The following is a 26,875-nucleotide window of genomic DNA, read 5'->3' on the forward strand; positions in this document are numbered from 1 at the left end:
TTCAACTTCCAGCCACAGGATCATGTTATACCTTTCTCTGCTAGACTGAAGAGCCCATTATTAAATATTTGTTGCCCACGTGGGTACTTACAGATTGTAACCAAATCACCCCTTAACTTTCTCTTTGTTAAGCTAAATCAGGGGTTGGCAACTTATGGCATGCGTGCCAAACACAGCATGAGAGCCAATTTTTAATGACACGCTGCTGTCTGCCGGACCCGGACAGACAGCAGCGTGCCACTAAAAATCCTGCCCGGCCCAGCCTGCTCTTTTCCGCCCCCTGCCCACTGCTCTCTCCTTGCAGGGCAGACAAGCTTCCCCCTCCCCCCACCTCTTCCCCCAGCGTGCTAAGTTCCTGCCCCTCCTTCTCTCCTTCCCTACGGCTGATCAGCTGACGGCCCTTACTACCGATGGGGAGAGGGAAAAGCAGAACCGCAGCACGCTCCGGGGACCTTGGGGAAGGTGGTGGAATCAGGGCATATCCCCTCCAGCCCCCTGCTGTGAGCTGCTCAGGGCAGGGAGCTGGGAGCACCCCCACGACGCCAGCCCACACCCCCAGCCATCTGCCCTCACCCCTGCACCCCCCTCACACACACCCAGCCCTCTGCCCTCACCCCTGCACCCCCCACACCCCAGTCCTGTGCCCTGAGCCCTGCACGCCCCCAACAACCTCAGCCCTGACTCCAGCTCCCCTCACACATACCCAGACCCCAGCCCCCTGCCCTGACTCCTGCACCCTCCTCACACACCTCCAGCCCCCTGCCCTGACTCCTGCACCCCCCACACATACCCAGCCCCCCCACACCCCATGTCCTGACACTTGCACCCCCCACATCCCCACCCCCACCCTAAGCACCAAACAGGAGCTCCTGCATACCTCCCCCCCCACATTCCCACCTGCACCCCTCGCACCAAATGGGAGCTGCCCAGGTAAGTGCTCCACATCCAAACCTCCTGCCCCAACCCTGAGCCCCCTCCCTCATTCTATCTCCTGGCCAGACCCTGCACCCCAACCCCCAGCCTGCTCCTTCTCCCCCAGCCCTGTTCTCAGTGCAGAGAGAGGAAGAGAATGCTAGAACCAGGGAGAAGGTAGGTACCTACTCTATGTGGACAGGGCCAGGACTCGAGACTGGAAGCGGGCTGAGTGGGGCCGGCAGCCAGGACCCTGGCTGGCAGGAGCCGACGGACGGAACCCCAGACCAACAGCGGGCTGAGCCTCTCAGCCCACTGCCAGTCTGGGGTCCCGGCCACCGGTCCCGCTCAGCCCACTGCCCATCTGGCTGCCTGCCCCTTGCCAGCCTGGATCCCGGCCGCAGGCCCCGGTCAGCCCGCTGCCAGCCTAGGTGAATGGAACCCCAGGCTGGCAACGGGCTGAGTGGGCCAGTGGCATAAGATCAGCATTTTAATTTAATTTTAAATGAAGCTTCTTAAACATTTTGAAAACCTTGTTTACATACAACAATAGTTTAGTTATATAATATATAGACTTATAGCGAGAGACCTTCTAAAAAATGTTAAAATGTATTATTGGCATGCGAAACCTTAAATTAAAGTGAATAAATGAAGACTCGGCACACCACTTCTAAAAGGTTGCCAACCCCTGAGCGAAATATAGTGATAGATTGAGCTCTTTGAGTCTAAGGCATGTTTTCTAATCCTGTAATTGTTCTTGTGTCTCTCCTCTGAACCCTCTCCCATTTCTCAACTTCCTTCTTGAGCCGTGGACACCAGAACCGGACAGTATTCCAAAGAAGTGTTTTCATTCAATTTTCCAAGTTAATTGTAGTGTACTTCATTCTCAGGAGGCTCAGACTAGCATTTTGGCAAAAGTGCACAACCACTTGTTCTGGGAGATCCAGATTCAGATATTGGGCAGGTAATGGTTGGAAGCATCACAGAGGCAATACTGAGCCTCCAAAAGGCAATGTTTTCCATCCTCTGTGCATCAGCAGCAGGTTTCAAGTTGAGCTACTGTGTTATAGGCCAGCTGTGTGACTGGGACTGCAGCACAAAGGAATTTAACGGCTGAGACGAAGGAAGAGGTGAGCAAATACTGAATGAACCATGCTCAAGGTGAGCCATACATTTGAATCCTTGTCTCAGGGAAGAGATGAGAGATGTGGTGCAACCAGGGCACTCCACAAAGAGTGAACAAAAGACTCTAAAGGTACATAGGACAAAAATAACCCATCAAAACCTTGCAATTAGTCTGGCCATAAACAGTTACCAAAATTTTTCACTGAAAAAGTAAGCTGAATCCCAGTTGAAAGATAATCAGATAAAGATCCAGAAAAAGCTTAACAAACCTCAGCTGGCTGAAGACAAAGGAGTGCTCCATGACCCTATCAATTAAGAGAACATTCTTGCCACCCTCCACCTGACTGTGGAAACTTGGAAGAATAAAGCTCTTGGAACAAGATTATCTATACAAGAGTTCTACATAGCTTTGCTTAAAAATAATGCAATAATTTCAATTGTATGACTGCCTGATAATGCTTTACAGCACTTCCTACTATCTGATTTAATTGATATTTAAAGAATTAGATATGGGAGGTTAGAATGGTAAAAGCAGATGATAAGTTAAATACACTACCATGTAACCTCCTTTTTACTACATGCCTAGGGCCCATAGTCCTCTCCTGTTTTGAACGTACTGATACAGGAAAGAATGTGCCCCTTAATTAGGGATGCAGTTAGCATTTGAAATTTGTACACAATGGTAGCTGAACTGTTGGTTCCCAGCCCGCATCATGTCCCAAGGCAGATGTGTCCGTTATACACAGTAGGGCCATTAACCGGGCGGGAGCAGTCAGAGATTCAGTCACATGTTTAATAAAAGGCTCAATGAACAAAAACCTGACTGAGTAATACACTGGCAAATGGGCTCTCTCTAGTGGCTGGCCACAGTGGCTGCACAGATTGCTACTTGCTCACAGCACTCCTTTTAGGTTAAGTAGTACATGCTTGAGTTCAATTTCTGTTGTCATTTGTACACACATAACCCTGCTGCTTCTCAAAATGGCTCCCCAGATGGGACACAGACTCCCGTGGACCTCCAATGATTGCAACAAGCGAGTGGAACAGGGGCATATGTAATGTATTGGCTTTGTGCACATAGCTGGCCCCTGTAGCTGCATCAGCCTACTTCTTCCTTAGAGATAAGGAACTTCTACTGTAGCTCGAGGGATCGAGGCCTATGCTTTTGGTGTTGAGGTATACCGGACCATTGCTACAGCCCGGGGTTCGGGATCCATGCGTGGTCCTGCGTTAATGCGGGGAACGCATTGCCATGGGTCCCAATTTAGATTTGGGATGCATCACCGCGACCGCACTATACACGAATCCACGCTACAGCGATGCAGACTATAGTGAGGGTCCGGTGTACAAGCATGAGGAGCATCAACCCAGAAAATTAACTATATATGTCATGACATATGTAGCACACACACGTGCCTTTACGTGTTTACACAAATCTATTTTTTCCTTTTAATTACAGTCAAAAAAGCACAGGGCTGGGAGGTAGGAACACCTGAATTTTAAATTCAACTTTTTATCTCTTCTTGTGCTGGTTTGGACAAGCTACTTAACTTCCCCACGTCTCTGTTTTCCCCTCGGCACACATCTATAAATATGGATATAATAATAATGCTTTACTACTCAAAGGGGAATTGTGAAGATTAATGTTCATACAGTGCACTGAAAGAATAAAGTACTACGACAATGCTAAATACAATTACTTAACTATCTTAGTAAAAGTATTTGCCCATCCCCGACAAATGAGGCACTCTCTAAAGGTATGATTACTGTATTTAATTACATATGTAGAATTTCCACTTGCTGACATTAAAAAATATCAAGCTCCAAAGTGACAAAAGTAAAGCAAAATGCTAGGTCCTATGGGAAGTGATAAGAGAACATTTTGACAGTTGCCACTGGACAGTGTTTTTAGTTGTAGCACTGTGCTGCAGGTTTTGATACATCAAAATGTCATTCCACACAAAAGAGGGGAGAGGGGGGCATGGGAGGGGAGAGAAAGAGAGAGAGATCTTGGGGGGGGGGGGGAATCAACACTTGTATTCAGACCTTGCTGAAAGCAATGATTAAAGAATGCTTTGTAATGCACTTGTGTTATTCCCAATTAATCTCTTTTTGTTGTACCTTGAACCATGAGTTCTGCAGACACGGATGCCTTCCCAGCGCTATTCATCACGGTACAAATATAAGTTCCAGCATCAGCCAGACGGACATTTTGGATTTCCAAGAACTGGATGCCTGCTTTCTCAAACATGTTGAAACGATCTTTTTGCTGCAACTGAATATCACCCTGTAAGGATCACAAAATAACTGTGATTAGAGAGACAGTCATGGAAATAAGCAGCTTGTGGTAAGAGAGCAGTCCATTGTCCCATGTTGTTCTTTCCACTTATCTCTCAGCCAAATACCTTCTGTGGCTAGTACCCAGCCAGTATAAACAAACGTTCTGGGTTCAAAGCTTTATAATTCAAATCTGCAGGAGACTGCTTCTCCTGGATTTTGCCACCCTTTATTTCCATTCTCTTCTGAATTTTAATCATCCGCATTAGTATCCTTAGAAAATAAAATCTGCTTTTACTGTATAGGCAACTGAAGCAGTAACACATTTTATTTCCTTTTCTGAGAGATTGACATCACATTTCAGAATAATAGTTACAGACAGAGACTTTGGGGCCAATTCTCCATTGTGCTATGGCCCCTTTATGCTGGTCTGCTAAAGAAATACCCCCCACCTAAAAGAGGTTCCTGAGAGGCACAGAGCTGCCAGAGAGACCCAGTGCAGACCCTCTCTGGCACAGAGGGCATCTCAGGGGTAGACTGTAGGGAGCAAAAGGTCTTGGGCTACTGCAGTACAGCTATTCTCTGCTTTCCTTAGCCCATTGGAGTCCATGGGAAGCAGAGTGCAAGTTAGAGCAAACCCTTGCAGGGCCTAGAATACAGAGAGTGCAAAGGTGGATAAAAGCCATATTTGGCACCCACCCTTTCCATTCCTGTGCCAACAATTGAGCCTCTTATGTTTGTAAATAATATTAAGGTTGAGGCACAAATAAATGCAAGACCTATCACAATTGTAAGTTCTGGTTGACACTTCGCCCTCAAAAATAGTCGTGGCCAAAGTTGCCAGACTAAAGACATCTACCTATCTTAACAGTTGTTCCTAATACTTAATCTATTTTATCTAAACTTAATGTCTTTATTTTAATTTATCCAAGGGAAGGTTAAAATGTGATTTGATCATGGTCTGGAAGTACCTACATGGGAAGAAAATTTCTGATAATGAAGGATTCTTTGATCTAGCAGACAAAGAGATAATCTCCAATGGCTGGAAGCTGTAGCTAGATAAATTCAGACTAGAAATAAAGCTAAAAGAGAGGATAATTAAACACTGAAGCAACTTACCAGGAAATGTGGTGGGCTCTCCATCAATTGATACTTTAAAACAACATTAGATGACTTCCTAAAAGATAGGCTCTTGTTCAATCACAAGCCATGGGCTTGACATAGGAATTGTTAAGTGAAATTCTATGGCCTGTGTTACACAGGAGATCAGTCTTGATGAGCATAATGGTCCCTTTTGGCATATTATATAGGTGAGAGGTTTTTCACAGGAGTGGTGGGTGAAATTCTGTGGCCTGTGTTGTGCAGGAGGTCAGACTAGATGATCATAATGGTCCTTTCTGACCTAAATATCTATGCATCTATATTCTATGAATCTATGACTAAGCAAGCCATTGTAAGCATGTGCTTCTTTAGTCACCAATAAAAAGATATCTTTTGCTAACAGATACCACAAATTTTCCTATTCTAAATACAGATGGAAACTGTACTTTCCCTGGCAGCATTGTATGGTACTTTTTGGTAGATGTTGAGTTTTTAACACCTCTGATGACTCAATAACTTCCTAGTGTCTGAATATTATAAAATCATAGCTGAAAGAAAATTCAGTTAAACCAACTGACACCATTGTCCTGGGGATCCAACATGAACGACTGATCTTTGTGAATTAGCAGATAAACAAAGTAAAAGGAAAGAATAAGGCATCCCCAGATGGATCTGATTCATTCATTCTGAAAATTGTGGTTTTATATCAGTGTATGTTAGTTTTACGATGTCTCACTATAACACTCTGCTGTTAGATCTTTGCTAAGAAAGGGGAAGAAACTGCCACTTGGCAGAACAAGTTATAAAACATGGATTAATGACATGCAGATTAGCTAAAACTCCTTGGGACTGGGACTTTCTTTTATTATGTATTTGCACGGCAGAGTGGAACCCTGAGCACTGGTTGATGCCCCATGGCATTTCTGTACTACAAATAATAATGATTTATGATAGTGGCCGGCAACTGGAAATGTGTTCTTTCAATTATGAAACATTCCCACCCCTCACCCCTTTAAACATTCCCCTTCCTCCGCTGATTCATGGGATTGTTCAATTTTTGGCAGAGAACCTGTCTGAGCAGGAGAAATAAAAAACAGTGAGAAAATGCCCTACATTTCCTACCATCTGGTCTATAGTCCTTGCCGTGATGCAGAAGGCAGGGGAAGAGAGGAAGACAAAAGAATTAATGTTCAATTCTATAATTTTGAAGAGCAAAAATATCTTCAATTTTTCAAAACATAAATTGTTCAGCGGGGATGGATAAACCAATGTAATAATTAAATATCACCCAAAAGCTCCACCATTACTGAGACAAATATGGTTGTAAACCAGGGAAATTTTCCAGATAACAAAAGTCACTATAACCTGGTGCTTCTTCACTGTTCTAATAATCCTAACATTACCTTAAAAATCAGAAATTTTAGTGTTATTTATTTAGAAGCGAAACCACCAGACCTGAACATTTCCCACTGATCCTGTCTTTATTTTAGAAATCAAACTCTTTTGTGATGTGGCTGGTTTAGTAGAGCTCATATTGATGTGGATGAACTGTTCTTTTTCAAACTTGGATTTTTTTAAATATGCAAAATACTGGCAAATAAAAACACACCTGACTGTTACTGCATTTAGACTGCTTATTTCCATTTCCCCCTGTAGGATCTTTTCACTTATCACTAAATACAAACTTCTTACGGACAACGAAAGAAAAAAAAAAAGACAAAGCATAGCCTTGTGGGAAGGCACGGACAGGGACTCAAGGAAGTGTTTTTCAGTTTCCAGCTCTGGCACAGACTCCCTTAGCGACCCTAGACAAGTTATTAAATCTCTCTGGGCCTCAGCTCCCCATCTGTAAAAGAGAAACGATAATATGTCTTTTTTCTCACCCTTTGTCTGTTTTTCCTATTTAGATTGTAAGCCCTTTGGGGCAGGGACTGTTTCTTACCAGGGGCTTGTACAATGGGACCCTGATTTTGGCTGGCGCTACCACAATACAAATAATAAATAGCATTAACAAGAGTAATGAGACAGATTCAGGTGACACTTGCACTTGCGAATGACTCTACTAGTTTCAGTGGAGTTTCTGGGTTGCAAGTGCAGGGAAGATTTGCCCCCTCAGCGTTGTACACAGGTTTCTTGACACGTAGTATAGTTTATACTATCACAGTCCCTGACGCTTACTTACTGTAACTGAAGCTTCTTCAAGATGTATTGTCCCTATCTACATGTGGGTGCACATGCCCACCATGCGCCTGAGTACAGAAATTCTTCAAACCAGTGTTCATGGACCTGCAGGTAAGTGAGTTGACTGATTGACATAGAACTCAAACAATCTTGAGGCGAAATTTGGGGTGTAAATTAAGGGAGACCTTCCCTTTCTGAAATACTGTATAAAGAGTCCGCCATCCTGGCTCCTACCTCATTGACCCTTCTGGCCAAAGTGATGGCCACTAAGAACACCACCTTCATGGACAGGTGGGTCATGGCATATGTTGCCATAGGTTCGAAGGGTGGACCTGAGAGTGTTGACAGGACAAGGTTAAGGTCCCATTGAGGCATAGATTTAATGACCAATGGGAAGGTACTGATCAAGCTCTTCATAAATTGCACAGTAGCCAGGTATGTAAACATAGAATATCCCTCCACGGGAGGGAGGAAGGCACTAACTGCTGCTAGGTGTACCCACAGCAAACTAAGGGCCAGACCTGAAGTCTTTAAGGAGAGAAACTAGTCTAGGATAAGCCAGAATGCCCACCTATGAAGGGAATGTTGGTGGTGTTGTGCCGAGGCTGAAAAGTGCCACCGTTTAGCCTGGTAGCAGGCTCTAGTAGAATCCTTTCTACTTTGGATAAGTATTTCCTGAGCAGGAGTGCAGTATGAGTATTCTATTTCAGATGCCCATCCAAACGCCAGGCCTGAGGTGGAGTGAACCTGGGTTGGGTTGCTTGATTTTCCCTCTGTCCTGGGTTAAGAGATCCTGAAATGGGCGGCTTCTGATAAACGGCATGCGGTCATCGTCTTGAAGCCCATGAGAGCTCCCCTTACATTCATGAGGAGCCCTGGAGGAGAACTCTTTGGGTTTCTGCGGTAAAGGCTCCGTTCCAAGGCTTGTGCCTGGGGGGGCTCTGCTGGTTGGTTAAGCCTCCTCCATCGGGAACTTTTTTAGTCAGTGCTCTTGGATCTCTCTAGTTCTGGGTGGGAAGGATCAATAGCTACTGCACTTTGCAGAGATGTGCACCTCACCCAGGCAGAACAGGGACCTTTGATGCTTGTCACTGACAGAGAAGGAGCAAGAGCAGGAGATGCAATTTTTGAATCCCAAGACTCTGGGTGTCGTCTTGGGACTGGGGAAGATTTCTGAAGAATGGGGGCGGAGGAGAGAAACTATCCTATATTAACTGTATATTAACTATAACTACCAAGTTAAGATATAAAAACGATTTACAGCAAATCTCCATTACAGGTTATGCATGGAGTGAAGGAGGACATGATTCTGACTCAGGCCATCCAGTGGTAAGAAGGACCCGGAAAGGTGTTGACCCACACTGCCTCTTATACCCTCAGTCGGGAGCATGAGGGACACTACTGCACATAATCAAGGGACACTGCTTTGAAGAATTTCTGGACTCAGGTGTGTGGCATGCACGCATACTCACGTGTGGAAAACACATAGCAGGACCCGCACTTGAAGAAGAACCAACAGACTTCATCCTCCTATAATAGAAGCTTTGAGGCAGAACAAGGACATTAGCCCCTCAGGAAACCATACCTTAAACCAAGTTATTTGAGGCTGTGGTCGTCCTGTTATTTTACAGGAGAATTTGCCTGTCTGGCCTTCACGCACAATGACTCTGTTGGGTTTTGTAGCAAACTTTGGTGGACTTTCTCCCCAGATGCTTGGCCTGTTCTCCACTGACGGAACAGAAAATCTCCCCCTGGAAAGGCAATGAATACCTGAGTTTAGCAGAGGAATTGTAACCTTTTCTTGTGGGTAGGCACACTTCAGAAAGCATATTAGAACAGTGGTCTGCCAACTTGAAATAGTGTAAGTGGTAACCAACACTGAGTTACAAAGGTACCAGCATAAGACAACAATTTTTGGCCAGTGGGACAAAATGTTCAGAAATCAGAAGTAAGCTGGCAACGTGTGGCCAACGTAAGGAACAAAATGCTGACATGTGATAAGGAGACACCCATCACAGGCCCACATGTTGGAGACCACTGCTCTCAATTTCTCATGCTACTGGACACTGTTCTTCTGTGTGCCCTCATCCAACAAACACACAACAAGAACTATCACACCTTTTTTGACAATTCTGGTTGCTTATAACCAGAGCTGGGCAAACTAGTCACAATTAACAAAATATACATTTAAATCAGTCCTTTTTTCCAATCTGTGAATTGTCTGCCAACAGCTATAGATTTACCCATATTTGTTAGCTGTTCAGAATTATTCTCCAATTATTTCACCTATCAGTGAGTGTGATAATCACATAATCACTTGTGATTATGAATGACATTCACTTTTCACCACTTTTCTAACGTGTATACCTAAAATTTACTATTTTAGTAAACATTTATGCCAGGAAATTCATTCACTAGAATGTTCACAAAGTGAACATGAAAATGGCACAAACGAAACAAAACAAATTAGTTTAGAAGTTCTAATTAATGATAATGAATAACTTTTAGCAGGATTGGCCCAGCTTTGATTATAAAGATGACATAGCTGTGGAACAACATGCTTTGCTAAGAAAGTGACACTTCAACACTGAGAGAGAACAGTCAGTCACAGTCACATAACCTAGAAATACAAAACAGTATTGTAAGCAAGACAAAATAAGTGCAATTTATGCCTGTTAATGTCAAAAGGAGCTATCTGAATACAGCCACGGTATAATCAAGCCACACAATAGCAGAAGATAGTAGATGGTGATTATTTTTAGCCTGGAATTTCTGGCAAACCAAACCACTTTTGGGGCATTGATTTTCCACACAGCATCTTACCCACATGCAAATAAGAAGTATCAATACCTCCCTTTTTCTATAAGGTATCAGAACACTAATACAGACCTCACAGCCTCAGTTCAAGGAGCTGCCAAGATATGATGGTGGCCATATGGGCTACTTGAGAATTCTGAGTAAGACAAGACCATGATGGAGAGGATTTAAACAGAGAAAAGGAATACTGAAAATTTTTGGGCAAGAGTGGTGCCTTACCTAAAGAGGAAGGCTAGTGCTTTGTAAAAAGGGTCACTCATAGTTTAGTCCCAAAATTTAGAGGGAATGCACGTGCGCGCGCGCATGCGTGTATATGTATACATACATGTATAAACACTGATACATCAAAAGAGAATATTAATTACCACTAGACTACTAGACATATATACACTCCCTTCCTAGATTTTACAAAACCAAATACAAATAGCTATGTTTTTAATATTTTCTTTTTTTACATAACTCAAGAGTATTTTGGATTTAAATCTTTCCAAATTCTGAAAGCTCTAAACAGGAGTAAAACACAGAAGCAAAGAAAACAGGAGGATGAACCTTTTAATAACTCTATTAAAATCCACTGGATTAGGCGAGCCCTTTAGAAAGACAGAGCTAAATGGCCATATGACTATCCTTCCTTAGTAGGACTATTTAGCACGTGCATATTCCCCTAGCGTGTTTGCAATACAAATAACAGCACAAAAGAACCTAAAATATGGTTACCTACCTTTTTGTAACTGTTGTTCTTCGAGATGTGTTGCTCATGTCCATTCCATTCTAGGTGTGCACATGCCCAAGTGTGTGGTCATGGGAAATTTTTGCCTTAGCAGTATCTGTAGGGCCAGCTGTGGCAACTCCTTGAGTGCCATGCTCATGCGTCAGTATATCAGGCACCGCCAGCTCTACGCCCTCTGAGTTCCTTCTTGCAACTCCAACAGAGGGGCAGGAGGGCAGGTAATCGAATGGACATGAGCAACTCATCTCAAAGAACAACAGTTACGAAAGGGTAGGTAACCATTTTTTCTTCTTTGAGTGCTTGCTCATGTCGATTCCATTCTAGGTGACTCACAAGCAATGTCCATGGAGGTGGACTCAGAGTTCACAGACTTGCAACTTGCTGCACTGCTCTGCCAAAGCCAGCGTCGTCTCGAGCTTGCTGGGTAAGCGCATAATGTGACAATAACGTGTGGACAGACGACTAGGCAGCAGCCCTACAGATCTCTTGGATTGGCACCTGTGCCAGGAGGGCCACTGATGATGTTTGTGTCCCAGCCTAGTGTACAGTCACAACTGCTGGTGGAAGCACCTTCGCCAGCTTATAGCAGTATCGGATGCAGGCCATGATCCAGCACAAAATCCTCTGAGCAGACACTGGGGGACCTTTCATTCTGTCTGCCACCGCAATGAACAGCTGCATTGACTTACAGAATGGCTTTGTTCTATGTAAAAGGCCAGCGTCCTCCTGACGTCCAGAGTGTGTAGCTTCGCTCTTGATCTGATGCATGAGGCTCTGGAAAGAAGATGGGTAAGTATATGTCCTGGCCAGTATGAAACTGGAAAACAACCTTGGGCAGAAATGCTAGGTGCAGTCGCAACTGGACCGTATCCTTGTAGAAGACTGTATAGTGTGGTTCTGAAGTAAGCGCCCTGATCTCAGACACCCTGTGGGCCAACATTATCATGACCAGGAATGAAACCTTCCAGGAGAGAAGCAGGAGAGAGCAGGAAGCCAGAGGCTCAAAGGGAGGCCCCATGAGCCTCGACAACATGAGATTCAGGTCCCAGGGAGGGATGGGATCCCGGATGTGCAGGTAGAGACACTCCAGACCTTTCAAAATGTACCATCATATTGTGAGCAAAGATCAACTTGCCTTGGAATGGAGGATGGAAAGCTGAGATAGCAGCTAAGTGACAGGGACAAACCTTGGGAGTTCGAGGTGCAGCAGATAATCCAGGATGTCCTGCAGCGGGGCCTGCTCGGCCTGGATATGCCATTCCGAGACTCAGCACCATTTGGCCAGGAAAGTCGCTCTGGTTGAGTGTTTCCTGCTACGCAGCGAGACCTACTGAACACAGTCTGAGCATGCCTGTTTGTCCATGCTTAGCTATATAGTAGCCAAGCCATCAAGTGCCAAAGGCTGCCGTGGTTCTGGGACAGCAGATCCAGTCAGAGGTAGCTGCAGCGAAGCAGCTCCTGAAAGGCTCAGCAATGTGCCGAACCAGTGCTGGCGAGGCCATGTGGGGACTATTAGGATAATTCTTGCCCTGTCTTGCTTGATCTTCACAAGGACCCTGTGAATCAGTGGCACCGGCGGGAAGGCATACATCAGAGCCCGCAACCACAGAATGAGAAAGGCATAGGGGATAGGGAGCCCCTGTCCAACCCCCAGATCAAACAGACATTTTGACATTTTCTGTTCTGCCTGGACGCAAACGGTCCCCCACCTCTGGAAGATTATGCTGACCACCTCCGGATGGAGCGACCACTTGTGGCAAGACGAGAAAGTCTCGCTGAGGTGATCCGCCAGGACATTCCTGGTTCCAGGCAGGTGTGCGGCGATCAGATGAATGGCACGTTGCACACAAAAATCCCAAAGGCTTCTTGATGAAGGGCCGAAGACCTGATACTGCCCTGCCTGTTGATGTAATACATCGCAGTGGTATTTTCCGTCAGGATCTGCACCACCTTGCCCTTCGGGTGGGGCAAGAAAGCCTGGCAGGCCAGAAGAACCACTCTGAGCTCCCTGATGTTGATGTGGAGGGCCAGATTGTCCCACAACCAGAGGCCATGGATGCTTAGCTCGCCCACATGGGCTCCCCAGCTTAGGTCCAAAGCATTGGAGACCAGGGTCAGCGACAGGGACAGGGTCACAAAGGGAACTCCCTCCAACACCAGCCTTGGGTCCAACCACCAATCCAGGGGATGACCTGTTGTGATCCAGCACACTGACTACCCACTCTAGGTTGTGCCTGTTGCGGATATAGATTGATGCCAGCCACACTTGCAGAAGCTGGAGATGGAGCCGAGCATGGCTGACCACGTATGTACACACGGCCATGTGGCCCAACAACTGCAGGCAGATGTGAGCCGTGGTGAGCGGGTGGTTCTTTACATGGGAGATCAGGTCCGACATGGCCTTAAAAAGCGCTTCTGGAAGGAAGGCTCTGGCTCATGTGGAGTCCAGAACTACCCCAGTGAACTCTACTAACTGGACCAGTGTTAAGGTAGATTTTTTTCTCGTTTAACAACAGGCCCAGATTGCTGAAGGTAGAACACACCAGATGGAGGCTCCTCTGCATTTGCTCCCGAGACCTGCCCTTGATGAGCCAGTCGTTGAGATATGGGAAGACCTGGATCCGTCGATGTCTCAGGTAAGCAGCCACTGGCGCCATACATTTTGTGAACACCCTCGGGGCCAATGAGAGGCCAAAGAGCAGCGCCATGAATTGAAAATGGTGTCCGCCCACTATGAAACAGAGGAAATGTCTGTGACCTTGGAATATGGAAATATGGAAATAAGCATCCTTCAAGTCAAGGGCGGTATACCAGTCCCCTGGATCCAGGGAGAAGATGGAGGCCAGGGAGACCGTGTGAAACGTCAACTTTCTGAGAGACTTGTTGAGGTGACGCCATAATGAGTCTGAGGCCCGTTTTTGTTTTCGCGATTAGGAAGTAGCGGGAATAAAACCCTTTTCCCTTCATATCCCAAGGGACCTCCACCACCACCTTCTGGTGCAGGAGGTTCTTGACCTCTTGGATGAGGACTTGCTTGTGAAAAGGGTCCCTGAACAGGGATGGGGAAGAGGAGGGAGGGTTGGCTGAAAATTGCAGGGTATAGCCCCAAGATACTATATCCCATACCCAGCAGTCCGAGGTGACCCGCGACCAGGCCAAATGGTAGGCACAAAGATGGTAGAGGAAAGAACAAGGTGGATCCGGGGAATTGACTGGGGCATCACTCTTGATCGCACCTTAAAAATGAGCACTTCTCGCCCCCCGGATGCTTCACCGGGCCGGGCAGGTGAGTGGGAGGAAGAAGGGTGGCGATGACTAAACCTCATGTCTCTATCCCTTCTCCTCGCAGACCCCGATGAGGCTGCCAAGGCCTTGGCAGCGGGGGCAGTTGGAGCTGCTTCTGTGCAGACTGCGGCATATGCATGCCCAGCGAGCGAAGGGTGGCCTGAGTGTCCTTCAACCTATGCAGCCTCGCATCAGTCTGCTCCGAAAAGAGTCCATTCCCTTTGAATGGGAGGTCCTGCATAGAGATCTGCATCTCTTGGGACAGGGTGGCAGTCTGAAGCCAGGAGCTGCGCCTCATAACCACCGCCGATGTGCCCACCTTTAGCTGCCAAATCCGCCATGTCCCACGCCATCTGGAGAGAGCACCTAGCTGCCGTGATGCCCTCCTCCACCAGGGTGCTGAATTCCTAGGCCAAACTCTGAGGGAGGGACTCGTTTAATTTACAGAGGGAGTCCGATAAGTTAAAACTGTACCCGCCCAAGAGGGCCTGATAGTTTGCCACCCGGAATTGCGGGCTGGCTCCTTGAATAAATTTTTCTCCCCAAAAGGTCCAGTCTTTTGGCCTCTTTATTCTTGGGAGTTGAACTGGTGTGTCCCTGCTTGGCCTTTTCATTGGCCGCAAAGACAACCAGTGAGCCCGGAGATGAACCCTTTGGCTGGGATGAAGTACTACTTTTCAGCCCTTTTGGAGGTGGGAGGGATGGACGATGGGGTTCGCCAGAGGGCCTTGGCAATTTTCAGGACCTCATCGTGCACTGGTAGTGCAACACATGCCGGGACAGAGGCTGAGAAGACATCGAACAAGGTGTCCACCTGCTTGGCCATCTCCTTCACCTCTAGGCCCAAGTTCTTGGCCACCCATCGAAGCAGGACCTGATGTTCTTTAAAACTGTCCGGGAGGCTGGCCCTCGAGGGTCCTGCAACCACCTCATCCGGGGATGAGGTCGACAACTGTACCGCTAGGGGAGGCTCTGGGGTTTCATCCCCCATGAGAAAGGGTTTTTTTGGGGTGGATGCTGTCTCCTTTACCCAGACCTCTGAGCGTGTCTCATGCACCGAACCCGGTGCCGCTGGTGCAAGGAAAGGCGCTCTGACTAGCCACCATGGGCGGTAAGAAGGAATTGAGAAGGCACAGGGCTGGCAGCGCCTGATATACCGACACATGAGTGCAGCACTCAAGGGGGCGCCACAGACAGTCCTACAGATACCACTAAGGCAAAAATCTCTGATGACTGCGCACGTGAGTGCGTGCACACCTAGAATGGAATTGACATGAGCAAGCACTCAAAGAACAACTAGTCACTTTCACTTGCTTGACTAGTCTATTTTCATCGCTGTAATCGGAGCGAAATCCAAAAAGTAAATAAATAGGATTCATAGCGAAAAGGAAAATTAAAATACTCAATGCTAATAAGCTGTGTTCTGATCACTAACATTGGCAAGGGAAATTATTTTTGTTTGAACCTATGGGGGCCCATTTCCCCACTCAATCACAGTGGTGTGAATCAGGAATAAGCCAATTAAAGTCAATCAAGTTATAAAACTGTAAAACCCCAGGTAATTGCAAGAAGAATCAGGCCCAGGATTTTGAACCTCAAAACAACCATTTAATTATAAATGTTTGGTAAACAGCACAGCCCATGCAGTGGAGAAGTTATCCTTTGTGTCAGCCTCACCCCGGAAGTTATGTCTGGGTATATTAGTCCATTATTGCTAGTGGTAGCAGTAATATGGGGCAAATCTTGTTCCAACACACAGTTGTACTGGGGCAGGGGAGGAGAGAATCACTTTAAATATGGAAGAACACTCTTTTACACTAGATTTCCCTTCTAAAATCTCAGTTTTTATCAATATCTGCCATGGCTTTAAGGGTAAATAGGCAGGTAACGCAGGTAGGAGTTTAGAATGCTAATGAGAAGGGATGGCAGGGTGGGGTGGCATTGCATTAAGGACACCAGCAGTGACAATAGGGTTGCCAAGCGTCCCCACACTCTGAAACCCCACCTGCATCCCAACCCCCTGCCCCAGCCCAGAGTCCCCTCCTGCACCCCAAACTCCTCATCCTCGGCCCTACTCCAAGCCTGAACCCCCAGCTGGAGTCCTCACTTCCCCCACACCCCAGCCCCCTGCCCCAGACCGGAGCCCTCTCCCACACCCTGTACCCCTCATTTATGGCCCCAGCTGGAGCCCGCACCCCATCCCAGAGCCTATACTCCCTGTACCCCTACCCACTGCCCCAGCCCAGAGCCATCTTCTGCACCCCAAACCCCTCATCCCTGGCCCCACCCCAGAGCCTGCACCCCGCTCCCGTACCCCAATCCTCTGCCCAAGCCTGGTGAAAGTGAGTGAGGGTGGGGGAGAGCGAGTGACAGAGGGAGGGGGGATGGAGCAAAGGGGGGCGGGGCCTTGGAGAAGGGGCAGAGCAGGGGTGGGGCCTTGGAGCAGGGGCTGGGTAGGGGTGTTTGGTTTTGTGCGATTAGAAAGTTGGCAACCCTATTTAAAAGCACGCACACCTAATCCTCAAGGTATCAAAACTAACTCGTATGTCGTAAGGAGAAGCTTACCTCTGTCACCAAAATCCTTCCACCGCCTCCTTGAGAAAAGTGCTCGTCAACCAGGTTCTTTGGTTGTGGCCATGGATAATATTACAGAACCACCATTTGGGCCATTAAACTACTTAATCTCAATGATACCAACTCAAGACAGTTTCATGAGTGCAAACTGCAAAAGGGCTAATGAGACGTATCATTCCAGCCCTCCTAAAATAAATGGGAAAGAGTTCACATCCATGGTGAACCCAGAGTAAGCTGTCCTTGTCTACACATTGATTCCTATAGGTATATTCTCCCAACTGGCATGGGACAGGATTAGCTGAAGCAGGTTACTGCCATCCCTTCTCAACAGACAAACATCAATCGTCTGCATATATTATTCTCACGGATTTACAGACAGAACAGCTCTCACTGAAGCACACTGATTTGGGCTTATTCTGGTTACTTGTTTACATGCATTACGTGGGGACTCATCGCCACAGAATCTGAGCATTTCACAATCATTAATGAGGTCAGCCTTCCAGCACCTTTGGGAATTAGACTAGTAATGTTGCCCCCATTTTACAAATAGGAAAACTATGGCACTGCAGTGTTTTCCACAAGACCACACAGGAATAGAATCCAGCTCTTCCAGCTCTCAGTCTTGTGCCTTAACAAGACCACCCCTTCCTCCATTATTCAAGCCTCTGATGCTGGAAGAGAATGCTGCCAAGGTCACTATATGCTTTTTTAATCTGGTCAAGCTTTATTAGGGGCTAAGCAGAAATCAAACTCGTTTTAATTGGCCCTCAGAATAAAACTGAGCACTAATGTTAGACGGCAAAGTCACTTAAGGAAAAAAAATTCTCCAGTCTCTCCACAACCTTCACCACCAGACCTTGTGTTTTAAAGAACTCCATGAAGCCTAGAATTCTTACCCAAGGGTTTTGGCACTGGACAGCAGGCTGTATTTCTTCAAGGAGTTTCCTGTATGTTATAGAAAGACAACAAATTAGATGACTTATCGTGGTTATTAGGTACTACAGATACCAAAATCTGTGTAAATCCTGTATTTCTTTCTCCTGCTGTCAAACAAGGATCATGAAAATTAGAGGTGGAAGATACCTACAGTACAAGTTATTTTACCTGTACTCTAACCAATGCAGGAGTATGCCCTTCAGTATAGGACTGTGTTTGGTTCAGACCTGTGTTAAATACTTAACTATTAACTAGATTTGGGTTCCAGACAGAACTCCAATCTAACCATCCCTGAATTTTAGGAATTTACAAATCCACTATCCACACTTTGTGACTCAGGTCACAAAGACCCCTGTCTACATATAACTAATATTGACTAATGATTAGAGAACATGACTTTCACCCACACTGTATTCCAGTGGAGAAGGCATAAAACTACATGTCCAACATTCAAAAACCTGGATTCTGTTCTCAGCTCTGACACTGGCTTACTGTGTAATTTTGGGAAAATTACTTAAGAAGCCAATTTTCAAAATTTAGGATTTAACAGCTAAATTCTTGGCTCAGTTTCCCCATCCATAAATTAGGGATAATTTCTTATTCACCATTTGAGACCACCGGATGAAACACTCTATTATAAAGTCCAAGTATTATTATTAATCATTTTTCAGAGTGGCAGGATTAGAGAGTCCCATGAACAGGCTATTCTTTTATTCATGTATTTGTCCGTGTCACCTTTTCTTTTTGGTGTGCTTCTTTTCAAGGTAATATAACCCACCCTACAGTACTGGCAAAATATACACAGTGCACAAAATGCACTGATTACTTAGCACCATCTACTGGACAGACTAACAAAATAAACATTACTAACTTTTTAACACACAAAAATTGCAAGGGAAACAGGGCAGATCAAAGGTGACAGTGAGAAATAAACAACTATGGCAGCTGTCAACAATGGAAGCTTCTTGAGATTTATAAGTATCTGCCATAGATCTCATTTAAAACGAGTATACCAGATGGAGTGGTACCAGTCAAAACCTCTGTGTAGGAAAGCTACATAATGATTTAGTAATGTTTCTTTCAGACAACAACCAGTCCCATATGCTTATCTGGAAAGAAATAGTTCTGTATTTTACATCAGTGGCGCATGGAGGATTATTAGAACAGAGACTTCTGTATGACACTAATGACCTTAATCTTTGGGTGCTTTACTGCAATGAATTTAAAACAATAAATGAATTCAGGACTGAACAGCCAATGTCAGAAAACTGATTTCAAACTCTGCCCCTGTGCAACCTGTTGATTCCAACAAGTTTGCACTCTGAGGATTTCCATGAGAGGTCTTTGACCATGAATAGACAAACATTTTTTTTCTCTTTAGGATAGGATGAAGTTGGGTAAAATGTGCCCTGGGAATTCAACAGGAAGCCAGCAATCTGAAGGGCTTTGCTATTCACCAGAAACTTGAAATGAGGCACATCGGCCAGCTTGCAAACAGAGAGTAGCACTGATGTCAATTTCTAACACTTTTCTCTGGCTCTATGTTACTGGGAGTTTTAAATTTAACAGTGTAAGGCTTTGACTACACTGCCAATGGAAGGACAAAACTTTTGTTGTTCACAGGTGCTTAAAAAAGCCCTCCCCCCCTCCGAAAGACAAAAGTTTTGCCATGGCAAGTGGCAGTGTAAATCGCTCATTGTGGGCAGAGGTGCTCTCCTGTTGACAACGTGAACCCTGCTTATAGGGGGTGGAAGTATTTTGTTGGCAAAAGTGCCAACAAAGAGCGTTCACACTGCCCAACTTTTAGAGAAAAGTGTAGACAAAGCCTTAGATTATCTAATATGCAGATGTGCCTTTCCAAATTCCCATTTTGATCTTAGCTGCTTCCCATGTGACACAGACATCAAACTGAACCATATATTGAGCATAGCTGGTAGATCCTCAAGAAATGCAGCCTTTCACTTGTGATGTTATTGTGTTATAAAAGCACCAGTAACTGGTGCTATCACTGTAGCAGACAGTCAGTTGCTATTTCCCTCAGAAATCTGTGGTTTCCATAGTTATGGGCCTAATCCTGAGAGGTGGCTTCCATGGAAGTTAAAGATGCCTTAGCAGCCCTCAAGATCAGGCCCTTTGTTACCCAGCCATTTTAAGGCATATGAAGCTAAAATGACACCTACCAGTCCAAAGACCCTTGTTTTTGCCCCTCAAAGAAATTAAATTGTGAAAGCATTTCAGGAAAGACAGTGTGGTCTAGTGTTTAGGGCACTGGATGGGGACTCAGGAGACATGGTTTCTGTTCCCAGCAGTGCCTCTGATGTCTGACCTTGGGATAGATCACTTCACTTTTATGTGCCTTTTTCCCCAGCCACCTTTTGTCTGTCTTGTCCATTTATATTGTAAACTCCTTTGGGCGGGAATGGTCTCTCACTATGTGTTTGTACAGTGCCTAGCACAATGGGGCCCCACTACTGATTGGCACTTTTAGGCACTACTGTTATACAAATAAATAATAATACAGAGAGATGTCAGCAGAGTTTTTGTGATTTTATGTATTCCCCGCCCTGCCAAGCTGAACTAAAAACAAGTGAACAACTTTACAAGCTCAAATTTTTTTCAGCAGAACATGGCTATATTCACTGATGATTTCTGCAGGTAACCGCATTGACTCCAGTGGAATTGCACCTCCTTTCATCCATGATAAATTTGGCCCTTACACATTAGAGTGGAGTGTTAGGGGGCTTATTCCTTCACCCACTCACTTCCCTGGTCCTTCTCGCATGAACAGAGAGCAACAATACCCGAAGTCCAAAGGTGCAAATAATTCAATGTTTATTGGGGTGAACTTCCAGCAAGCATGATTCCAGTTTCCTTCCTTAGTGTCCCCCTTCCCAGCTCTGACACCACAGAGACTTACACCTGTGTCCCTGTTCCCTTCCCCCCTTAGCAAAAATTATTCCAATTCCCCACCCCATTCCCTGTTCCCATTTCCCCCCTTAGCGAAACACGATTCCAATTCCCCACCCCCACCCCCATTCCCTGTTCCCATTTCCCACCCCCACCCCACCCACACACTTCCTGATTGACTGCAGACTATATAGTAAAACTTGAGTTCTGCTTAGCTATACCTTAACCAATCATTTTATTGAAATTTAATTAAGCAATCCTAACATATTGTAACATGATTATTTAACCAATTATATCCCACCACCTTAATTAGTTTACACCCAGCAAAATTAATTATACAGCAGACAGAAACAAACACAGAACTAGATAGAGACCATGCAAACAAACAATAGCAAAGTGGGAACTATAATGACAAAACAATACAGAAGTGAGGATTTTACAACTACATCCGTAAAGACAGGAGGGTTTCTCAGCTGTGTCTATTGGTAAGTGAGTTCTTACCAAACAGAAAACTATCAAACTAAACTTCCTTTTACATCCTCTAGGCTCTTCCTTTTCTCTGGAGGTGATAGATCAGATCACCTTTCTAACAGCTCCAGATTGCCTTATTTCAATGTGACTAGTTTGGAATGTGAGAATGTGACTGGTCGCTTCCCAGCTTATGGCTGCCTCTGCTGCTTAGCCAAAGGCCTTAGCCTAAGAACAGGGCCTCAGACTGTCACAGTAAGAGAAAGGCCCTTACACCAGCAGAAAGTGATTTTGATTCTTTCTTTTATACCTCTATAACTAGTTAAGTGATAAGAATAAACCTAAATTCTTAGAGTATAGGCCTTTACAGACAGGCCTGAATATCTATATCCTAACATGGAGCATTGCTGCTTTTTTATTAAATAACCAACTGGACAGGTATTATAGTCCATTGTGCTCTCTCAAGGCCAGCAGGTGTTTGGTATGCTGCAGAGTGAGAATGTGCAGCCACAGGGAAAAGAGAGGTAAGTAAACACTTCACTTTGCCCAACATCAATCACTCTGGTTAATGTGCTAACACCAATGGCAGCCACCACAGAAAAGATTTCTGTGGTAGATTTCCCTAAAGGGACATTCATAGAATCATAGAATATCAGGGTTGGAAGGGACCTCAGGAGGTCATCTAGTCCAACCCCCTGCTCAAAGCAGGACCAATCCCCAATTAAATCATCCCAGCCAGGGCTTTGTCAAGCCTGACCTTAAAAATTCTAAGGAAGGAGATTCTACCACCTCCCTAGATAATGCATTCCAGTGTTTCACCACCCTCTTGGTGAAAAAGTTTTTCCTAATATCCAGCCTAAACCTCCCCCACTGCAACTTGAGACCATTACTCCTTGTCCTGTCCTCTTCTACCACTAAGAATAGTCTAGAACCATCCTCTCTGGAACCACCTCTCAGGTAGTTGAAAACAGCTATCAAATCCCCTCTCATTCTTCTCTTCTGCAGACTAAACAATCCCAGTTCCCTCAGCCTCTCCTCATAAGTCATGTGTTCCAAATCCCTAATCATTTTTGTTACCCTTCGCTGGACTCTCTCCAATTTATCCACATCCTTCTTGTAGTGTGGGGCCCAAAACTTGACACAGTACTCCAAATGAGGCCTCACCAATGTCGAATAGAGGGAACGATCACGTCCCTTGATCTGCTTGCTATGCCTCTACTTATACATCCCAAAATGCCATTGGCCTTCTTGGCAACAAGGGCACACTGCTGACTCATATCCAGCTTCTCGTCCACTGTCACCCCTAGGTCCTTTTCCGCAGAACTGCTGCCTAGCCATTCGGTCCCTAGTCTGTAGCTGTGCATTGGGTTCTTCCGTCCTAAGTGTAGAACCCTGCACTTATCCTTATTGAACCTCATCAGATTTCTTTTTGCCCAATCCTCCAATTTGTCTAGGTCCCTCTGTATCCTATCCCTGCCCTCCAGCGTATCTACCACTCCTCCTAGTTTAGTATCATCTGCAAATTTGCTGAGAGTGCAATCCACACCATCCTCCAGATCATTTATGAAGATATTGAACAAAAACAGGACCGACCCCTGGGGCACTCCACTTGACACCGGCTGCCAACTAGACATGGAGCCATTGATCACTACCTGTTGAGCCCGACAATCTAGCCAACTTTCTACCCACCTTATAGTGCATTCATCCAGCCTGTACTACTTTAACTTGCTGACAAGAATACTGTGGGAGACAGTGTCAAAAGCTTTGCTAAAGTCAAGAAACAATAGATCCACTGCTTTCCCTTCATCCACAGAACCAGTAATCTCATCATAGAAGGTGATTAGATTAGTCAGGCATGACCTTCCTTTGGTGAATCCATGCTGACTGTTCCTGATCACTTTCCTCTCATGTAAGTGCTTCAGGATTGATTCTTTGAGGACCTGCTCCATGATTTTTCCGGGGACTGAGGTGAGGCTGACTGGCCTGTAGTTCCCAGGATCCTCCTTCTTCCCTTTTTTAAAGATTGGCACTACATTAGCCTTTTTCCAGTCATCCGGGACTTCCCCCGTTCACCACGAGTTTTCAAAGATAATGGCCAATGGCTCTGCAATCACAGCCGCCAATTCCTTTAGCACTCTCGGATGCAACTCGTCCGGCCCCATGGACTTGTGCACGTCCAGCTTTTCTAAATAGTCCCTAACCACCTCTTTCTCCACAGAGGGCTAGCCATCTACTCCCCATGTTGTGATGCCCAGCGCAGCAGTCTGGGAGCTGACCTTGTTAGTGAAGACAGAGGCAAAAAAAGCATTGAGTACATTAGCTTTTTCCACATCCTCTGTCACTAGGTTGCCTCCCTCATTCAGTAAGGGGCCCACACTTTTCTTGGCTTTTCTCTTGTTGCCAACATACCTGAAGAAACCCTTCTTGTTACTCTTGACATCTCTTGCTAGCTGCAGATCTAGGTGCGATTTGGCCCTCCTGATTTCATTCCTACATGCCAGAGCAATATTTTTATACTCTTCCCTGGTCATATGTCCAACCTTCCACTTCTTGTAAGCTTCTTTTTTATGTTTAAGATCCGCTAGGATTTCACCATTAAGCCAAGCTGGTCGCCTGCCATATTTACTATTCGTTCGACTCATCGGGATGGTTTGTCCCTGTAACCTCAACAGGGATTCCTTGAAATACAGCCAGCTCTCCTGGACTCCTTTCCCCTTCATGTTAGTCCCCAGGGGATCCTACCCTTCCGTTCCCTGAGGGAGTCGAAGTCTGCTTTCCTGAAGTCCAGGGTCCGTATCCTGCTGCTTACCTTTCTTCCCTGTGTCAGGATCCTGAACTCAACCAACTCATGGTCACTGCCTCCCAGGTTCCTATCCACTTTTGCTTCCCCCACTAATTCTTCCCGGTTTGTGAGCAGCAGGTCAAGAAAAGCTCCCCCCCTAGTTGGCTCCTCTAGCACTTGCACCAGGAAATTGTCCCCTACACTTTCCAAAAACTTCCTGGATTGTCTATGCACCGCTGTAGTGCTCTCCCAGCAGATATCAGGAAAATTAAAGTCACCCATGAGAACCAGGGTGTGCGATCTAGTAGCTTCTGCGAGTTGCCGGAAGAAAGCCTCATCCACCTCATCCCCCTGGTCCGGTGGTCTATAGCAGACTCCCACCACTACATCACTCTTGTTGCTCACACTTCTAACCTTAATCCAGAGACACTCAGGTTTTTCTGCAGTTTCGTACCGGAGCTCTGAGCAGTCATACTGCTCCCTTACATACAGTGCTACTCCCCCACCTTTTCTGCCCTGCCTGTCCTTCCTGAACAGTTTATAACCATCCATGACAGTACTGCAGTCATGTGAGTTATCCCAAGTCTCTGTTATTCCAATCACGTCATAATTCCTTGACATCACCAGGACCTCCAGTTCTCCCTGCTTGTTTCCAAGGCTTTGTGCATTCGTATATAAGCACTTGAGAGAACCTGCTGATCGCCCCTCATTCTCAGTATGAGGCAGGAGCCCTCCCCTCACAGACGTTCCTGCCTGTGCTTCCTCCCGGTATCCCGCTTTCCCACTTACCTCAGGGCTTTGGTCTCCTTCCCCCGGTGAACCTAGTTTAAAATCCTCCTCACTAGGTTAGCCAGCCTGCTTGCAAAGATGCTATCAAACCCCTGCCCATGGAATTACGATGTTCATGAATCTTGCTTATAATTTTATTGGTATCAATTCAACATCTTTACAATGACAAGAGGAAATTTATGGATCTGATCCAACTCCCACTGAAGTCACTGGGAGGCTTTCCAGTGAATCCAATGGACACTTGGATTTTAATACTTATCACTAACTTATTTCATACAGGACACTGACTAAGTGAGTTTTTTCTTGATCTGGATTTCCATTTAAAAGAAAAATTTAAAATACAGGATGCCATCTGTGATAAGCACATGTCAGATTGTCTTGTACATACAATCTCATTAAATGCTACCATACATCACTGTAATAAAGCCATGCAATGGAGTTCAAAGATTCCATTGTTTTAAATTAAAACCTCCCCTTACATTTTCAAAATGTCATACCAGGTTTTAGCAGCAAAACTCCTATTAATTGCACTGGTATTCTTGTGGCTCATTTCCCATTCTGTACTTATACAGCCCCCAAGGTAACATGGAAACACTTCTGAAGATTTGGGGCTGTGTGACTTGCTCCTAGCATCAGAAAGAATGAGTGCCAGGTGTGATTAGAACTAAGAAGCTCCTGGCCCCTAATCCTGTGCTCAGGCCACTCTTTTCAATGAGAACGGCTAATAACGAGTGCTCCTTCTGCATCAGTGATCAACATTGTGCATACAGGTTGGATCTTCACCTGTCAGTTTGATAATCTCATCTGTCTTGCCCCTTTTACTGGGTGTGTTTTATCATACCCATGATTATATTTAAGGATCAGCATAGTAATAGTCCTCTTACCTTCCACAGTTAGCTCCACAGTCACCTGGCGAACTCCACCATCATTTGCAGCTTCACAAGTATATTTTCCACCATCTTCCTCTTGCACATTTTTGATCACTAAGCTGAAAATCCCTCGAATGCTGCAGTCCACTACGTAATACTCTCCCTCTGTGATGGGAAGTCCATTTCTGTACCATGTGATCTGAGGTTCTGGATAGCCCCTGACCTAGAAAGATGGGTTGGGAAGAGGAGGGGAAGAAGAAAAACATAAGTGATTTTATCAGTAAGAAATGCAGGATATTGAGCAATACTGTGGAAAGTTCTTGAAGCAGTAACTGTTAAACACATAAAAAACTTTGCAAGCCAAATGGCAGAACCTAATGAAACAGAGAAACTACTGGACAAATCAAAATGTTAAACCTCGGCAGTGAAAGCTTTTCATTAGAATGATTTGCCTGCAGCAACATATTAAACTCACCAATGAGGAATTCTGAGGCCCAGGTTCCAAGTATATAGAAATTCAAAGGCAGAGCAACGACTGTACATTTAAGTATGCAAGGCCTTTAGGCCAAATTTTTCTAATGTGGCTGCCTGCAGTTCAGCTGCTACTGCAAATGGTATTTTTGCGCTCATCTGAAAGGGACTTGATTTTCAAAGGTGCTGAGCACCTATAGCTCCCATTGGCATCAGCGGAAGCTATGGCTACTCAACCCCTCTGTCAACTAACCCACTTTTATTTAGGTGCCTAAAAAGAGAAATTAAGGGTCCACATTTTGAAAACATGCCTTAACAGCCACTCAGATGCTTTGGTGGTGGGCACAGCACAGGACCCTAGAAAGATTAGACACTTCTCCCCCAAACTATATTACATGGATTCAGTCTATTGGTGACCGAGCACAGACATGCATATTCGACTACAAAATGACAGTAGCCATAAGTTCATTGCAGAAGAGAACTATATCAATTTATTGCAAAGAAAGGAGAGGATGTGGGTAGCTCATCGTCTGCTGCAGATATCACTGATAGCTTCACATTTTAAGCCAGATCTTCAGCTGGCATAAATTGTCATAGCATCATCTACTTCAATTAAACCATTTACATCAGGTGAGGTTGTGGCCTTTTCAA

General features: G+C 45.4%; 2 protein-coding genes across 7 annotated transcripts in view; one reads left to right on the top strand and one right to left on the bottom strand.

The window, feature by feature from the left end:
* LOC311528376 (uncharacterized protein) overlaps positions 1-14,946 on the top strand; it is a 72,711-nt gene extending 57,765 nt beyond the window's left edge. The window contains exons 2-5 of one of the 3 annotated variants that reach the window (XM_084643350.1): positions 8,876-9,043; positions 11,468-13,448; positions 13,660-13,779; positions 14,493-14,946. In XM_084643350.1, the coding sequence (XP_084499476.1) occupies positions 13,425-13,448; positions 13,660-13,779; positions 14,493-14,753 (405 nt within the window). In that variant the 5' untranslated portion in view covers positions 8,876-9,043; positions 11,468-13,424 and the 3' untranslated portion in view covers positions 14,754-14,946. Of the gene's footprint in view, positions 1-8,875; positions 9,044-10,949; positions 13,449-13,659; positions 13,780-14,492 lie in introns of those variants that run through there. The other 2 variants (XR_014713589.1, XR_014713590.1) reach the window with 2 other exon arrangements.
* Positions 1-26,875, bottom strand: part of MYLK (myosin light chain kinase) — a 325,099-nt gene that overhangs the window by 158,620 nt on the left and 139,604 nt on the right. For all 4 annotated transcript variants that reach the window (XM_084643345.1, XM_084643346.1, XM_084643344.1 and 1 more), the window contains exons 3-6: positions 25,769-25,976; positions 17,899-17,947; positions 9,182-9,347; positions 4,159-4,324 (exon numbers count right to left, since the gene is read on the bottom strand). In XM_084643345.1, coding sequence (XP_084499471.1) covers positions 4,159-4,324; positions 9,182-9,347; positions 17,899-17,947; positions 25,769-25,976 — 589 coding nt within the window. The remainder of the gene's footprint in view (positions 1-4,158; positions 4,325-9,181; positions 9,348-17,898; positions 17,948-25,768; positions 25,977-26,875) is intronic.

Source organism: Lepidochelys olivacea (assembly GCF_965140295.1).
Source record: "Lepidochelys olivacea isolate rLepOli2 genome assembly, chromosome: 11".
Classification (NCBI taxonomy): Eukaryota; Metazoa; Chordata; order Testudines; family Cheloniidae; genus Lepidochelys; species Lepidochelys olivacea.